This window comes from Embiotoca jacksoni, unplaced genomic scaffold, assembly GCF_022577435.1.
Source record: "Embiotoca jacksoni isolate LCO1_2020_lvr unplaced genomic scaffold, fEmbJac1.0.p SCAF_4, whole genome shotgun sequence".
NCBI classification, from domain to species: Eukaryota; Metazoa; Chordata; class Actinopteri; family Embiotocidae; genus Embiotoca; species Embiotoca jacksoni.
The window spans coordinates 12,905,243-12,922,582 of NW_027185392.1; the positions used below are offsets into that span (position 1 = coordinate 12,905,243).

The 17,340-nt window shown below is 38.3% G+C and overlaps 2 protein-coding genes across 3 annotated transcripts; one reads left to right on the top strand and one right to left on the bottom strand.

Annotated features, from left to right (window-relative positions):
- Positions 1-645: 645 nt before the first annotated feature.
- LOC138209550 (tetratricopeptide repeat protein 39B-like) lies at positions 646-5,790 on the bottom strand. The gene is made up of 16 exons (XM_069168209.1): positions 5,696-5,790; positions 5,433-5,564; positions 5,265-5,341; positions 4,854-4,983; positions 4,665-4,770; positions 4,440-4,505; positions 4,218-4,326; positions 4,010-4,077; positions 3,848-3,907; positions 3,587-3,748; positions 3,401-3,492; positions 3,202-3,322; positions 3,009-3,120; positions 2,799-2,916; positions 1,714-1,830; positions 646-1,418 (listed from the first exon to the last, which is right to left on the bottom strand). The coding sequence occupies exons 2-16, from the start codon at positions 5,549-5,551 to the stop codon at positions 1,304-1,306; spliced, it is 1,572 nt and encodes a 523-aa protein (XP_069024310.1). The 5' UTR covers positions 5,552-5,564; positions 5,696-5,790; the 3' UTR covers positions 646-1,303.
- A 4,730-nt stretch (positions 5,791-10,520) lies between these two features.
- Positions 10,521-15,556, top strand: snapc3 (small nuclear RNA activating complex, polypeptide 3). Of its 2 annotated transcripts, XM_069167114.1 has the most exons (9): positions 10,521-10,753; positions 11,480-11,563; positions 11,696-11,774; positions 11,899-12,003; positions 12,134-12,283; positions 12,607-12,689; positions 13,819-13,977; positions 14,943-15,050; positions 15,133-15,556. In XM_069167114.1, the coding sequence occupies exons 1-9, from the start codon at positions 10,521-10,523 to the stop codon at positions 15,278-15,280; spliced, it is 1,149 nt and encodes a 382-aa protein (XP_069023215.1). In that variant the 3' UTR covers positions 15,281-15,556. The 2 variants fall into 2 exon arrangements, with proteins under 2 accessions (XP_069023215.1, XP_069023216.1); XM_069167115.1 differs by lacking the exons at positions 13,819-13,977; positions 14,943-15,050; positions 15,133-15,556 and adding an exon at positions 13,267-13,798.
- The last annotated feature ends 1,784 nt before the right edge of the window (positions 15,557-17,340 follow it).

The following is a 17,340-nucleotide window of genomic DNA, read 5'->3' on the forward strand; positions in this document are numbered from 1 at the left end:
CTCAAATAAGGTGCAAGTACCTCAAAATTATACTTAACCACAGTATCTGAGAAAATTAACTTTCTTTTAACCACTGAAGTGTAGGCTATATCAAAACCCTTTGAGAGATTGGGCATTTGTGATCTGTGGTATTCTGTTATTGTTGCCATGCATGTAAACAGATTAGTGTATTTGACAGTTTAAGAAATGGAAGAAAAAAAAAGAGGCTCAGTGTGCACTGCACTGGTGGAAGAATACTCTATTTTAATATCAATCTTATATTTAAATATTGATCTTATGTGATCATCCTCACCTATACTTGTTCGATATTATAACCTCCCTTACCAGTTTGCATTTTTTAAGAAAGGAAAGATTATCTTCCCCTGTTTGTATATTTCCTATACACAAGATATATATATATATATATATATATATATATATATATATATATATATATATATATATATATATATATATATATTTTTTTTTTTTTTTTTTTTTTTTTTTATCAAAGCTCATATGGTACATGAACATTCATTTATCATGCAGTGCTGTCTTTTGGGAAAATCTTTAAAAAGGAATTGTGTATTTGATAAAAGTTCGATTATCAAATGTTCTTGCAGATACCTTACATATTGTGTCATTAAATACAAAACATAATTGGATTAATAAGATTTATTCAGTAAATACCAGAGTATACAGATTTATATTGCACAGGAAAAAGATGAACAGTTATTTACATAAAGACTGTTGGCTGCAGAAGAGGACACATTTTCTTTTACAAATATCTTTTAAATATATCTTATTTTGTGGATAAAAAAAACAACTGCTAAAAATATATATTTCAGAGAATTCAAAGAGCAAAAGTTGTGGAGTACAGTGAATCCCACAATATATTTTCTTTTTGATTAATGCATTGTATTCATGTCCTGGCTAACTCTTCCACAAAAGTCTTTTCTAAGGTTCACATCTCCCTGGATGTCACGAGCCACAGAGTCATGAAGTTAAAACAACCAAGACATCTTACAGTTGTTCCAAGCAAGTCACCAGCTGAGGCTACTTCAGTATTCTTGCTTTAAATGTAATTCTGTACATTTAAAATAAATTTCAGATTTCAACACGACACAGGATTACAACTCAGAGCTCTGCCCTGGCATACTAATGAACTATGTGGTTGTTAGTATGCCAGGGCATGCTCTTTCTCGTAGCTGGCCATGTAGAGGAATTCAAGTGCAGTCACAGGGATGAAGGCAACAAACAGGGTTGAGAGACGTCGTGTCGGGTTCCACCATCTTTTCCGTCAAACTTTCTGCCAAGGGTTCTTTTAAGCTGGCGTACGTGAAGGAGGAAGTTTGGCTGCGAAGGATCCCATGGTGTTGAGTGCTGCATGCATGCGGAAGTGTAGCCTTGACTCCATGTTGTAGTCCTTGTAGTTCATCCTGCATGAGATCACGTGTTAGATCTTTGTGTAATATGACACTGCACATGCTATTAAAACAGTAGCTGTTATTTTGCATGTGTGGGTTCATTTGATTCAACTTGAGCACATCTTCTTCCCTTGACATTAACTCCAGAGAGGGATTACCTCTGCTACATATAAACTGGAACCAGTTAGTATTTTGGAGATTTTACCCATTGATTTTGAGGGAAGGTGACATGCAGGTGTTTTCTTGTTTTTTGTTTTTTTTTAGACCAAATGTAATAATTTGATCTGGATGGGCTGAAAACACTTACTTGATATTTTCAATCACGTTGATGGCCTTGGTGATGTCACCTTTCTGCTTGTACAAGAGGCCCAGCTCATATGTGGAGAATGGCACCAGGTAGTTGTCATGCTTGATTTTTTTTTCACTGCAAAAAATATCAACCCAAACTTCATACTTCAGTGGGTCTAGTCAGGAGTGTTAAAAAAACAACAACAACAACAACAACAACAACAACAGCAGCCAAATTTTGTTTCAGTTGTGCACCACAATACAGAGCGGTACAATTTTCATGCACACATGGTATTTATAGAACAGTAATGGAACAAAACCATTTTTATTTATCTTATCATTAAAAATAAAGCTTATACAATTCAAACGATATGTAGCAATTAACCAAGTAAAAACAAAAATTCTGTTTATTCTGAGCAGTGATGCTTTTCAAAATGTTAATTTCATTGACAAATAGGCCACTGAATGTGAAGAAAAAAAGAATCAGCTGGTGAGACAGTTGAGTGGCGATGATGAAGAGAAGTAGCCTGTTTAATGTGTCCTGTATAATATTTTTTCTGACTAAACCTCACTTTATTTGCAGCAAATATTTTCTGGAAGAAACACAAGCATTTTGGATAAATTTAAGCCTGATATTACAGATCAACAGAAATCCAAATTATTATCTGTGGACTAAAGAGGAAAATATTCATGCATAAATATTTCTGTATCAAATTTTCACAACTGACATAACATGACAGGGCAGAGTGTTAATGGTCTGTAGTGATGGCCTTCAACAAATTCTTTATTTTAAGGTGATTAAATATATACACTGGGTGCAAGTCATTGGACTGAAGAGGAATATTTTTAAAGGTATTGGCTAATGTACAAAACAATTAGCTCAAACATAATGGAAATAATGCAGAGAAAATTCTATTTTTAATTCCATTTTTGAGAATTGATATGATTGGCTCTTGGATATGTAATAGTTCCATTTGAAAATTTTTTAATAATTTCCCAGTAAAAAGTTTCTGATGACAACTGAATACTTTTGATAAAATGTTTGCATTGGACTCCCAACTCTAATGCTGCATTTGTGTTATAATAGCTTTAAGATGACCAAACCTGGAAATGACATGGTTGAAGCAGATCTCAGCCTGGACCAGACGCCCCAACTGTCTTAGACACAGGCCCTTCAGCAGCTGGACAACACACTGGTCATCCAGGTGGTACTCTGACGGGTCTACACACAATACAACAAGCTGTTAGTTCCATGCTGGTATACTTAAAAAAACAAAAACATTCAGACTGTTGAAATTCTGCCGTTTGTCTCACTTGGATCCTTTTGGAGCTCCTCCTCTGCTTTCTCTAAGGTACACAGGATGTTTTTAGTCAGCTCAGGTCTTTTGCCGACGATTGTGAAGCCATTCCACACGTACATCATTTCCTGTGGAAAAAGATAAAATACTTGTTTGCAACTGAAAAAAAGGCTTTGCGATTCACTGAAAGAGTGCGCACATGTCCTCACCAAAGCAGGGACGACTAGTTTCACTGGGTTGGAAGAAGAGTATCTCTGAGCCTTCTTTGCTGCAAACTTCTCCGTTGGAATTGACTTCCCAGCAATTCTCAATCTGAGACCATCCACCTGCCTACAAACCACGTTTCACAGTTACGTCATTCTTAAAAACACAACTGCAGAATAGTTGATTGTTTTTCCCTTTACATACCGGAATAATTCCACCACATTTTCTCCCAGTTTAGTAATTTCGTTCTCTGGGAGCATGCTCAAGATGGCAGCCTTCTGATATACATAAATGGCCTACGAGAGAGGAGCAATCAAATTGTACTAAGAAACACAAATACAGGAGACAACAGAAATTTGACAACATGGGTAAAAAGGTGACGTTTGATACCTGGGACCACTTGCTCTCTTTGCAGAGCAGGTTGGCATAGCGATAAGCCTCAATCCAGTTTTGTTCAAAGGAGTAGGACCACATCAGCTCCCAGTAGCACAGGTGGTGAATTTGACGCCACTCTTCCTGTGTTGCGATACATGCCAGGAACTTCTCCTGGGCCTGCAGAGAAGGCCAGACATGCTCAGTTTTCTGTTACTGCAACATATACACAAGCAACAGTGTGGTAAAGACTGACAGCTCAACATTATCAGTACTCACAAATCTGAAGTTTCCTTTGAGCACAGCGATTCTTGCAGTGTAAAAGAGAATGAGGGCTCCCTGTGACAAAAATTCCTCAAATTACTTCAAAATAATGCAGTTTCACGAATTGAGCAATAACACAGCAATATTTGCATTAGTCAGCTAAAGCCCACTGCTCACATTAGGGAACTTTTCAGTGTAGGGTTTCAGCAGAGCTTCAGGCTCTGTAAGGTCTATTTCACCAGTACCTAAGGGAAGAATCCAAGTGCAGAGAAATCATTTTCAGACCATTAAAACCTCCAAAATATTGAGATGTTGTTTTATGTTCCAATTAAATGAAGGACTTAAATCTAGAGGATGTTGCAGTGCCACCCTTCAATCTGCTCACCAAGTATCACTGAGATGTAGAGGCGAAACATCAGCAGAGTCAGGGTGCTGAGAATCGAGCGCAGGCTGTTGCTAGCTGCTCCCTCTCTCAACTCGGACAAACCCATCTCCTGTGAGAGAGTCAGCAAACTAATCTTTAAGCTGAAAACCTTTATAGTAAAACTCTTATTACATCATCGCAAGACATGAGATCTGCAGTTGTATTTAGAGTGATATCACCTACCCTGTCTCCAGAGAATCCCAAAAACTCCATCAGTCTGAGGACTCTGGATGGAAGCATGGACAGCATCTGATAGGAAAAAACACACGTAATCAGTTGGTTCGCATTAGTTCATTAGAATACAACTTAAACCAGCATCAATCAGCGTATAACAGTGGCTTTTTAAAAAATGTTTATCCACAACTGCTCTGATATTTTGAATGAATGGATGCTTTCAATAGCTCTCACCAGATTAAATGATCCGATTCCCATGCTGACCCCGCCCCTAAAATGAATGTGTGTACTCTTCTCTCTGTCCCCATCTTTCATGGCACTTGCCATGGCGTGACATTCCCTGGTTTGAACAGACGACATTTTAAAGTGCACCTGAATTCACTTCAATATGAAAATGTCAGGGGTCATTAAAGTGCTTCTTACTTGTAAATCTGATAACTGTTTCGGATTCTCATCCCTCCTTTGATGAATCCGATTATACTTTCATCCAGGAATGTGAGGGCAGCTTTCTGCAGCAAAACTTCAGCATAGCACAGCTCTGCATGCATCTCCTCTGTTAATGAAAATCAAATGTCATGTGATGAGTGAGGAGTAAAGAGAGAAACATTTTGTTAAAAATTAAAAATGGATGCATTTTTCACACCAAAAAATGCTTTTACTTGTGGTGTCAAAAAAGAAAGTCTTACACAAAATGGTAACTATCTGTTTTTTGTGACTCAGCAATGACATGCATCCACATCTTGTTTTTTCTGATTGTTTCTGGCTAAATGGGAAGTCATTTCCCACTATATATATATGTATATATATGCACATACAGATAAGTAGGTCACTCACCTTCTGTCAGACTGTCAGTTGGCTCTTTATACCACAAGTTGGCTAAGCTCTCCATTATTCCAGTTTTCTTACGAAATCTAAGTTAAAAAAAAACACGATAAATATGATCACAACTTAATAAAGACATCTTAAACTTTATGACATTGTTTTCTAACTATTGCGCCATACTTCTGGCAGGTCTGCAGGGATTCCCCAAGCGACGTCATGGCAGCATCCATGTCCTTAGGTTCAAAGGTCATACCCGCCTGCATCACCAATATGCTACTGTAGCCCATGGCATGGTACATACTCTGACTCTTCCTAAAGGACAAAAAGGCAACAACAACATTTCATGAAATAAAAAAAAACCCTGTATGCACTGTTATAGCCAATAAACCAAAGTTAAATCAATAGCACAGTCAGATGTTGTTATCAGAGTGTAGTTGACTTACAATGGTTTTAAAAGAGCCAGTGCATCTGCAAATCTGTTGTTGAGAAAAAGATTGAGGGCAATGGAGCATTCCTTTAGGGCCGTCTCCAAATCCACTTTAGAGCATCTGAAATAGAGAGTGGAAAATTACTATTCAACCTCACAAAAGACAAATAAATTTAACAAAAATGCTGCAGCCAAATCCTGACTGTGGCAGTTTCTGTCAGGGACTCTGGTGTTGGGACTGAGTGAAGGGTGTAATGTGCGGGTGGTGTCAGCTGGGGTCTATCAATCCTGTCACAGAGCACATTGAGGTTGTTGACAAGTTGTTTTCAGTAATCAGACGCTCATGCATTTTCATTTAAAGCTTAACCAGTGTTTCCAGTAGTGTAACTGATTACGTAAGTGCGTGTTGAATGTGAGCTTTGTGTGAGAGGTCAAAGGTCAGGCACATGAAGAGTGTCCAGGGCTAATAAATAGAGGTTCTTAAGTTCACCAGGATGTTCTTTGTGCCATAAAAGATTTATTTTCAGTTCCTTGTTTCATGTTTTGAAAAGCTTTTAAAGGCTCAAAGTGAAATGAAGCTATTGAACACTGACCGTTGAGAAACGGGCTTGGGACCGAACGGTTGCCCGTTTGACTTTGTTGACTGGTGAAGAAAAATAAATGTGGGTGGAGGGCTGTGGAACTGCTCTTGAGCAAGGCACCTAAACCAACAGCTGTGGTTGTCCACTGCTTCTACTTGCCTTGTGCTCATTTTCTCAATTTCGTAGTTTGTGTTCCCTACTTGCAGATGGATTAAAGGCAGCGGTCAAATTCCTGTGCGAGAAAACTTACCGTGTGTACATCTGGCGAGGAAAAAAGGATTACTCTTCAATGGATTAGTTTTTTTTTTGTTCTCCATTTTACTATCTACTATTTTAACAGCTGTGCTCTTGTGTTTTTTTTCCTTCGGCATAGCTGCAAAATTGACAATCTCCATATTTTTCAATATACTTTTTTTTTTAACAATGGCCTCTGAGTGTTTTGTGTATTTTCTTTAAGATCTTAAAGTTGTGTGCAGTTGTTTCATGACATGTGTAAATCACATTCACACATTTCTGTAAATTCCATAAAATAACTGCTACATTTAAATTTCACTTACACCGCAGCTTCACTGAGATGGTCCAAGTCCACCTGAAAGAAAGGAGAGAAAAGTTGAAACTATGAGAAACACCTAATTTTGTTTTTTTATTACAGCTCAAAGTCATATCAAAGTCAGAGTACTGTGAGCCTATTGTGGGTTGAACTTAGATGTAAATCACAGTCTGAAGAACTGTAAAGAAATGGGTCCAAACCTGGAGACACAAGGAAACCAGTGGGCTGATAGAAGTCCAAGATTTCTCTGACAGCTATCTTAAGTTTTTTTTTTCACAGCACCTAATAAATATTAAATTAAAAATATGGAATAATTCTAATCCTGTTCTGAATGGTGTTTTTTTTTTTTTTTTTTTTTTTTTTTTTTTTTTTTAATAATAAACAATGTAGCCTAATTTTATAGATATTGTAATAGTCTCAGATGAAGTGAAAACTTACTGCACCCAACCAGAGGACGTGCTGCCTCCCTGACATTACTGTAATGCTTTGCTTCCTGCATTACTAGAAGCTTCATTCAATTGGAGGCAGTGTCCAGTAGGCTGTAGAAGGAGGGTTTTACACGTTGGGTGGCTCCATAGGTAAATTTTAGGCAAACACTTCTGGAATATGAAACTGCTGAAACTCTGTATGCATAGGAGATTCCTCTTTAGTCAAAATTATAATGTAAACTGGCTTTAGACAACTGGGACAAATGTTTGTAGGTATATGAAAAGATGTGTATTTATTTTTACATTTTGATCTATTTTGACGTTTGTTTACACAGTGTTTAAAATATTATTTATTAAATTAAGCTATCATTTAATATTAAATCTATATACTGCAGTTTCTTATGGGATGGTCCTGCTTATTCTTGTAAACATTTTTATTATTGCACTGATTTTACATAGTTGTTTTGTTAAAAAAAAAATAAAAAAAATTATAGCTTAAGTAAAAAGCTAAATAGGTTCTATGTACCCTAAGCCCGAAATCAAAGGAAAGCCCTAAGGTCTTTAAAAGTTTATCTCATTCATTCATAAGGTATTTCCCGAATGAATGATAAATATAAAAATAAATAGCAGAAAAAGTTTCTAAATCGATTAAACAAATCAAATCAGCCTGTCAGTGAACGTGACGCATTAAACACTGATGCTGCAATGAAACGTAGCCTACCTGTTGCAGTGAATTGTCTTTCTCCATTTTATGTTGGGGTCCAATAGCCACAGTAGAAGTCGGAAGAATCTAGAAGATTTTACGTGTTTCCCTGCAGAAAGGAGCCAGATGCTGCAATGATTGCTTTCTGTAGCAGCAGACAAGATGATATTTCGGCCTGCAGTGGCATTTATAAGGTAAGAAGTTGGGAGTGGCCTGGATTTGGAGGACCGGCCCATTAATGAGCCTTCAAATATCACAGAACATCATGTTAGGCACGGTTGTAGGCTACAAATGTTCTTCTCCTCTGGGGTTTACAGTTCCTGTTCTTGCTGTGAAGAATATTATCCAGATTATACTAACCATGTAGGTTGTGCCGAAAAGACTGAAACCGATCAATCAGCATAGGGTATGGGCATACAATTTATTTTAAAACTAAAGGTGTAGAAATTGAATTTGATATAAATATTATGGTCTTGTTAAGTCATAGAATTAAAACGCATGGCAATGTTCCATCAATGACAACTAGGCCTATGTAAATGTCTTGAAGTCCCAGCCCTGTCTACTGGCAACAGCAGTCTCTGGTGCCCAGAACCAAGGTGTACATTGAAGACACATAGAGGTGGAAGAAGTAGCCTAATCACATTTTTTTTTAAAATTAGTGACATAAAACATTTTACATGTTAAAGAACCAGTGCACAAATTCTATTTAGTTTTATCTTGATTTTTTTTGGTCTAAATATTTTTTGTAATGTTGTAATTTTAGCAGTTATCTGATTGGAATTATCAGAACAATCTAAAAATTCACGTGACATTGGGCCTCAGTTATGCAGCTCTTTCTCCGGGTTAACAGTCAAAAACTTTGTGCATCATATTTCATTGGCTTATTTTATGTTTTTGTAGAAACATCTTTATGTGAAAAGTAAAAGATGTCAGATAAATGTAATGGAGTGAAAAAGAAGTTGTATAAAATGTAAAAAAAAATGTTAGGTAAAAGTTCTTCCAAAAAAAGGAGGTGTGAGGGCATCACCAGTTATGTTATCCATTGAGGTACCCAGCCCAACCCTGGACGATTTAACTCAACACAAGGGATGTTTTACTTGGATTTACCATCTCTGGTTATCTGCATGCATGTGATGTCTCGGCCTAACTAATTATTTCTAGTGGTTTTGTCATTTTTCCTGTTACTCCACATTCCACTCATTGAGGCTTGATAAAAGGGATCTGTTACAAGCTATAAGTCTGCAGGAGGAGTAGTTCGTGACTAAGAAGGAAATAAAGAACTTTCAATATAACTGGCCTCCATCACTGTGAAAAAAAGTACTTGACTTATATGCTTTCCCTTCTACTACCATCTGTACACACTGGTGTCTGAGCTCCACAGATGCTCTGGTGTTATCAGGCAGGTTGCATCTGAGGGTTTTCCACTGCAGCCTCCACCATACAATCCACCTCGAAGCACCAGCAATGATACATCAAACAAAGAGATACAAACCACCTGATAAGAGGGAGATCGCTGAACCGCAAGCCCACCAGAGCTGGAACCACAGGGGGGACGAGTGTCCATCATTAGAGCCTCTTAAAAAGACGAATCAAAGTTGTGAAAGTCATAAGACTGTGGCCAGGTGAGACATTATCAAACACAACAAGGCAGTATGTCTCCAAAAAGCAACAACAGAACTAACTCCTCCTTCCGACATCATTAGGAGGCGCCTACGCAAGAGAAAATGGGCAATGACATGAGGTGAGGGGGTTTTGGGGTCGTGCCTGTTTAATTGACAGACCTTTGGTGCAGTCAGATTTCTGCTGTCAATTATCTGGTCATCCAATCACTTAAGACTAGTTGCTCCTAAGCGTGACTGACTTCCCCTGCTCAGGTAGAGAAGTACAGTAAAGTTCATATGTCTGAGATTCTCACCACTCAAGTTGTTGTTTGGAGCTGACAAGGAAGCAAGCGTTGTCTAATATAGTGAAGAAGACTCATGGTAGACACATGACAGCAGATGTGGAATCCCAGGTGCATGTTTAAAGAGAGTTAAAAGAGAGTTCTTGGTACTTCCACTTCAGCTGCTCTCGCCAGAACACTCTATTGAAACCTTTAATTTTCAATAAACCTGCATAGCATCAGAGTCAGATACATTTTTGTTTGATTAAGAAGACTGCAAGTGGTGTAAAGAGGGCCCAAGCCATTTTGGCCCCAGTGAGGAATTCTCCACCACACAATATCCAGACAGGCAGCTTCTTGTGGGCCATAGAAAATTGTTTGACTGTGGGCATAAATATGTGGCCATATTTGAATTACCCTGCAGTGCTGCATTAAGGTTTGTCTTCTTGTTTCCAACTTGTATGGATGAGATTAAAACATTTGCAAATATAAGCCTCTTAGAAAAATTTGGCATTATATTTCTTTAATTATAAAATAACCCTCATAGTGTCATATGTGCTTTCCAGTTTTTTGTAATTATAAAAAAAATAAACGGCCGGCATGTAGTTATGTATGATTTCTGAGACGTTTACGCTAAAACAAATCCAACAACTACATTACCCATGATCCTCCGCGCAACGTGTTGACTTTAAGAAACATGGCGGCGTCGGAGCAGTCGACAGATCCAAACGCGAACATCCCTGATTATGAATATACGGATGTTAACACGAAACCATTTCATATCGGCTCTTTCAGGACCGAATGGCTGAACAGACTGAACCCAAGCAGCTACTCCTACCAGCAGGAGGACGGGGACACGTTTGATGCCAACTTTGCTAAAGACATGGGGATCGGAGCGGAGACGATGGCTGAACTGAAATCCGTCTGCAGGTAGTCAGAGCTTCGTTCACAGACACCGTCTACAAGCATTAAGCGGTTCCTTTCGTCCCGCATACGTGTTTCTTCTCAAGTCTTAAATAACATTTTGATGCTGTCGAGTAAGTTTAAACTTCATTTCTGTTGGCCCCTTTCAAAATATGAGTTACACGATTCTCAGCTGGTGCACATAAAGCACAATACCATGAAGTTCAATTAGGGAATGGTCAAACACAGAAGAAACTGCAGAAGCAAAGTAAAAAAAATAAAAACAACATAACAGTATGAACAGATATGCTGTTTGTTATGTGCGAGTGTGTGCTGAAATAAAAGTTGTGACTATTAGTGTCCATTGGTTATTAGATGCTGGGCCTGTGCAGATAACGACTTTTGTCATTTGCAATTAATATACAGATTTGAGGAGCAGGAACCAGGGACTAATCTATAATTTAGTAAGAAAAAAAGACATGACTAACAGTTCTAATAGACACGCGATGAATATAAGGACCTTGCACAGGATATTAGAAACCAGCCAATAACTGGATATTTGTGGCACACATTTTTGACAGTGATCCCTCAAATGTGAGTATCACATGCTTTTAGATATATATATATATATATAGATATATATATATCTATATATATATATATACATACATACTCGTGCGTTCTTTTGTCCTGTCCTTACCAAAATGAATTAACATGATCACATGAGCTTTGTTTAACTTTTTTCCTTCCAAGTGTTGATTCACTCCGCTGCCATCCTGAAGATCAGCAGCCTGACACAGATCTTGTACCTCCAGACTCAACCCTGAGGACACTAGTGTATGAGCTCCCTTCACTTCATTCATATTATGTTGTGTCTCTAGACTCACCAATGGCATGATACAAATTTTAATTTAGTGTGATTCCCTTTAAATGCAGTGAAATTACATTTTTGTTTTCTTTCTTTTACAGACAAAGGAGAAAGAGGCAAGATCACAGAGCTTCTCTAAAGATCAGCAAGAACCGACATGACCTCTACGAAGATGAGCTGGTGGGTGAATTGGTGAATCACTGAAGTCCGATCAGTCTTTGTAATTGTAATAGGCATAGTGTAACGTCTGTAGTTCTTCCTTTCATGTGTCTTCATGTGAAGCTGGGTTCTCTGTGACTTCCAGGAGCGGTTATCTGTTGGTGGGAAACCAGAAACAGTGACTGACATGGTCCCTGAAGGAGAACTCATTCTGACCATCAATGTCTACTACCCAGCTGTTTTTGAGAAAGTGAGTCGTCGTCGACCCCCCCTCCCCCCCAAAAAAAGCGCCAAAAATCTACATTTCACAGCCTGACACAGACATTTGTTCTTTAATGTTGTCCTCTGTGGCTCTGACATGTTTCACCCATTTCCCACAGTTTGCCTACACCAGACCCCACATGACCCTGCTGGTGACAGGCTCCCACAGCTTGGCAGAGCTCAGGGATGCCATTTGCTGTGTCAGCGACTTGCAAGTGTGCGGAGAGTTTAGCAACACGCCGGACATAGCTCCAGAATTCATCAGCAAAGTAACCCCTCAAGCATTTCATCTGTCAATCCAAAGTGCTCTGCAAGACCTTCGCAGAATGACTTTAGAGTTTAATATACACATTAATATGCACGTGAATGTCATGGCAATATTGAGCTTTGAATGATTTCTTTAGAACTCTTCTTTTTCAAGGGTAGAACGAGGGTACATAATACATCTCTAATAGGAAAAAAAACAATCTGCGCCTTGGTGGTTCTTGTGTTGTTGCTGAGCATCCAAACCAATTTCCTCTCGGCATCAAGTCTCCATTGTTGGACCAACTCACAAAACCTAGAGGTAATATTTTAATTTGCTCTGTTTCAGGATCACCACAAATCAGCTTTCTTTTACTTCGAAGGAGTTTTCTACAATGACATGCGATTTCCTGAGTGCCAGGACATCAGCATGTAAGTTTTATCTTCTGATTTAGTTTTATAGTATAAAGCTGGTGATATTTTGTCTTTATTTTCTGTCAACAAATCCTGCAAAAATACAGAAAAAAACCCCCAATACTTTGATGTCCAAACCTATTAAAAACCCTTCATTACAACGTCAACATGGCCACTGTAGTTTAATCCAATATATACACCAAATCTGCCACTAATTACTCACCAAAGCACACAATATATATGAATTTATGGCTGAAAAAACTCCCCAACAAATACAATTATACTCCTTTTTGAGTAGTATTGGCTTAACTTAACAGTGCCCAGCTGTTATGTAGAACATTAATCTTAGGCTTCGCTCTATGTGGCAGTATTTAAAAGGGATAGTTTACTTTTTTGAAGTTGGGTTATATGATATGCTCAGGAGATGGGGTCAGCATGACCCCAAAATGGGAAGTTGCAAATACAATATTTTGTTTTTGTGGGCTAGCTGAATATGTAACTAGAACCTAGATTTCATTTGAACCTTTCCATAATGTGACTCTAGACCCTCTGATCTCTCCTTAACACGCCTTCCTGGACGTCTTCCTGGTTACAGTTGGTATACAATTATAGAATATCTAAAAGCTTGTATTGTTGGGCAGGTCGTGAACTCTTTAGACATCAGGTCTAGAAATATAGTTAAAGCTTTGTTAAATACTATCAAACAAACCAACACTTGTAGTGTCACTGCGGTGCTACTGGTAACACTGCAGCTAATGCAGTCAAGTAAAGATAGCACCCTGAACAAGGACCTTAGTCTGAGTGACTATTTTTACTGTCTCCTTGTGATTCTTGGTCAGATCTTTTCCAACTAAACACATTTGTGAAATTCAATTCAAACACACCACCTCACCCTTGCAGTCATTCATTCCCTTGGGAGTCACAGTTGAAATCATAAATGGGGACCATATTCTCACAAACACTCTGTCTTGAAAGTGCCTTCGAGTCTCCCGTGTAGAAATCCAATCAGCCGTGTTACAGATGAACACGAAGCCACCAGAAACTGTAGATTGACTTCAGTTTGATGTTGTGTATAACTTTGAATTTCTGATCAGGTATGATTTTGAAAGTACATTTTGCGTTCTATTTTCTGGTGTTTGTGACGCAGAACTACTGTGGAATGGGCAAAGACCCGAAACTTCCCACCTTTCAGCCAGGCCAAGATGGAGGACACACAGTTCGTGGATGTGAAAGTGAAGGTGGGATTCCCGTACCTCTACTGTCATCAGGGAGACTGCGAACATCTCGTCATCATCACGGACATCAGGTAAGTCTGACTAATTGGCAACACGGCCCCTCGTGTCAGGAATGAACAGGTGTCACTTTTCACGAAAATGTATTGTTAGTTATCCCAATGCACACTTTAGTGCGGTCCGAGATGGAACCAGGTAGCTATTATTTGTCAAAAAATTACTGTTACTCTAGTTGTGCCAAGGAGAGACAAACCCATGACTAAACTTAAGTCATTTATCACTTTAGATCACTTTAACTAAAATTATTTAGCAGGTTTTTGTCTTGTCTTTAACGAGGCTAAGGTGAGGTTGTTTTGACCAGGTCAACAGAATAAAACCTGAAGGTATTTAGTTGACAATACTATTGATAAATTGCATTAAAAAAGTTTGTTAAATGACTTGAGTGGTGAATTATCAACACTGTTGATCTTGTGTTGTATGAATTAATCGTTTTAGGCGCTTCTTCTCAGGTTTCTGTCATGAAGTTTTCAGTGAAGTGGAAATTAACCAATGTAATCCATGTGATGATGTAGGGTCATTTTATCTCTTTGAAATAATAGTGAATAAGGTGTTTGTTCTGAGTCAGAGGCATGTGTGTTTGTATGGAAAAAGCTGCCATTAAATCCTGTTAGTTACACCGCGCTTCAATGCACTGTAAAGTGATGAAGTGATTTCTGCTGTACAAGAGGGGACGTAAAGGGAGGGGACGGTGTCGACTGACTGGATGCTCTTAGAAATCAGCTTTATCACTGCAACCTTTTGAAAGAAAGCACCTCATTGTCGGACAGGACTCGACGGCTTTCACAAGACTTTCGGTGCATTTTGGTGTCGTTGCACTAATGGGTGCGTAAATGTCTCTGAGCTGATGCCTTATTGGCGTAAGCAGGGTGACCACACATGAAAGCAGCTCTTAATATCACCAATGTGAGACAAATCTATTCTCAGTCTCGAAGAAACAGCCCTCACCTTTTTTTTTTTTTTTACCCTTTACACGTTACAGACTGGTTCATAAGAATGACTGTTTGGACAAGAAGCTGTACCCACTTCTCATGCACAAGCACCGAGTCCTCACCCAGAAGTGTTCCGTTTGCCACCTCTTCATCGGCAGGTGTGTAAAAATCTGGAGTTTCATAAACAGTGTGACGGATGTGGCTTTTTACAAACTGATCAATCCTCTCTGGCTTTTCTAGATGGGCTACAACCAACGACCAGTTCGCTCCCAGCGACCCGTGTCTCTTCTGTAATAAATGCTTCCGGTTGCTGCACTACGATGCTGAGGGCAAAAAACTGGGAGATTTCTTGGCCTTTCCCTACGTGGACCGTGGTGCATTTAACTGATGCTTTTCTCTTGAGCGCTGCTCAAATCACAATTTAATGCTGTATAATACAGTTTGATGTTTCATATTTCAGATAGAAATGTTCTGACACTTGGGGAATGGATATTTTCTTTCAAAACTGTTGCATTTTGATTTCACAGATTTTCCTGTTTGAAATAAATAGTAACATTAACTGAAATTTTTTTTTTTCTGGGGTGCACAATTCTTTATGTTCTTTAAACTTATTTGCATTGTTTGATCTGTAAATCATTAAAAACTGAGATAACAGCCCAGTAAACAGCCGTGTCCTCAGTTTAGTCCTCAGCAACCTCAAATATTTCTCTGTAGCACTGAATTCTATGTTCCTAAATGCACAAAAATTAGTTCAGAAAAAAGCCCTAAGTTGTATTTATAAAGATTTTATCAACCAAATACTCAGCAGGAATGCTTCGGTGTGTTTTAATCAGATCTGAGAACGGTTTGGCAACATCACATTTTTATTTTTATTGGTGTATTTTATAAACTGGTTCCCACCTACTTCACATCAGTGAGTACAGCACAGACTAAAATACATTAATGTGAAATAACCAAAACTGTCTTTAGGAGAAAGGTTTGTGCCCACGTAGGACCCTATTGCTCATAGAAACTCCCGGTGGTCATGGAATTTCTAGATTATCAAGGAATTATAAAAAGTCTGTTCTGGACATGAAAAGTCAGGAGATTTTTTTTTGGTTTTTTTTGTTGGCCAAGTCATTGAAGATCATAGAGTTCTGTTTGTACCATGTTTAAATTTGATTTGCCATTTATCAAAATGTAAAATTTTCCCTGAAGTATTTTCTACTTCTTGTTTCCCCGAGTGGTTTTATCGCCTTTTTGCTCATTAACAATCACTTCAATGGAAATATGTGTTTTCCTGTGGCTGCTAATGTAGGCAAACAAACCATGTAAATTCAAAGAGCTCCGGCTACAAAATAATGACTTCAATGATCGGTTGGGTAGACGGCAAAACAGCCAGATTTAAAGTCTGTAAAACTACCATTGATCTATAGAAATATGGGAGAGGGAGTTCTTCGCGGCCACGCTAACAGTAAGAATCATTAGGCAGGGGCAGCCATAGTAGATACATTTCGTTTCTATTTAGAAAGAAATGCTTCTGCTTAGTTTATTGTCTAAGCAGTAAAATAAATGTGGTTTTGTACTGAAAATGCCTGTGATATAATATAAAGCTTACAAATTGCTGGAAATGAAATAATGCGGCTGGATTTTCTCTGATCAGCACAAAGGCGGGACTGTTTTTTACGTTCATTAGTCAGTAAAAGAAAAGGAATTTGACATAAGTCTCAGAGTGGGAATCCTGCAGAAATTTATTTTTCAGATAATAGGAATACAAGGTCTATAAGGATACGCAAATTCCTCACGTACACAGTGATGTCAGTCTACGTGTTAGGAAAGATTCTTTCACATTCAGTCCATCTCACATAGCTGGCAATTGGTCTACCCAGAGGCATGAAAAAAATAAACCATGTTCACAAGTTCATCAGATTTATTTTTACAGCAGTAACAACTTTATTTGGAACAAATAGAATCACAGTAAAGTAATCATAGCCTGACCCCTGAGATCAGACAGGCGAAGTCTGCTGTAAGTCTTTACTTCACGGAGTATTCAAGGAGACTCGGCATTTATCACATGAGTTTTGCCCTATCAATATGTTCAATAGTGTAACTATTGATGGTGTAACTGGGGCAATCTGCCACTAATTACTCACCAAAGCACACAATATATATGAATTTATGGCTGAAAAAAACTCCCCAACAAATACAATTATACTCCTTTTTGAGTAGTATTGGCTTAACTTAACAGTGCCCAGCTGTTGTGTAGAAAATTCATCTTAGGCTTCGCTCTATGTGGCAGTATTTAAAAGGGATAGTTTGCTTTTTTGAAGTTGGGTTATATGATATGCTCAGGAGGCACAAGGGTCCAGATCCCGCCAGGGTTCCATGAACTATGCTTTATTCTCAAATGTTACTAAGACAGAAATTATGCTGGGAAACGTGAATTTTTTTTTTGTGTCTAATGACTTT

What these genes read in the sequence shown, in the direction of transcription:
- LOC138209550 (XM_069168209.1), bottom strand. Translation starts at nt 5,551, where the DNA reads ATGTACCATGCCATGGGCTACAGTAGCATATTGGTGATGCAGGCGGGT. An exon ending in TCCCTGCAGACCTGCCAGAA is followed by an intron (nt 5,342 to 5,432) that starts GTATGGCGCAAT and finishes TTTTTAACTTAG; the next exon opens with ATTTCGTAAGAAAACTGGAA. An exon ending in AATGTGGTGGAATTATTCCG is followed by an intron (nt 3,323 to 3,400) that starts GTATGTAAAGGG and finishes CGTGGTTTGTAG; the next exon opens with GCAGGTGGATGGTCTCAGAT.
- snapc3 (XM_069167114.1), top strand. Translation starts at nt 10,521, where the DNA reads ATGGCGGCGTCGGAGCAGTCGACAGATCCAAACGCGAACATCCCTGAT. An exon ending in GAGTGCCAGGACATCAGCAT is followed by an intron (nt 12,690 to 13,818) that starts GTAAGTTTTATC and finishes TTTGTGACGCAG; the next exon opens with AACTACTGTGGAATGGGCAA. An exon ending in TGCCACCTCTTCATCGGCAG is followed by an intron (nt 15,051 to 15,132) that starts GTGTGTAAAAAT and finishes TGGCTTTTCTAG; the next exon opens with ATGGGCTACAACCAACGACC.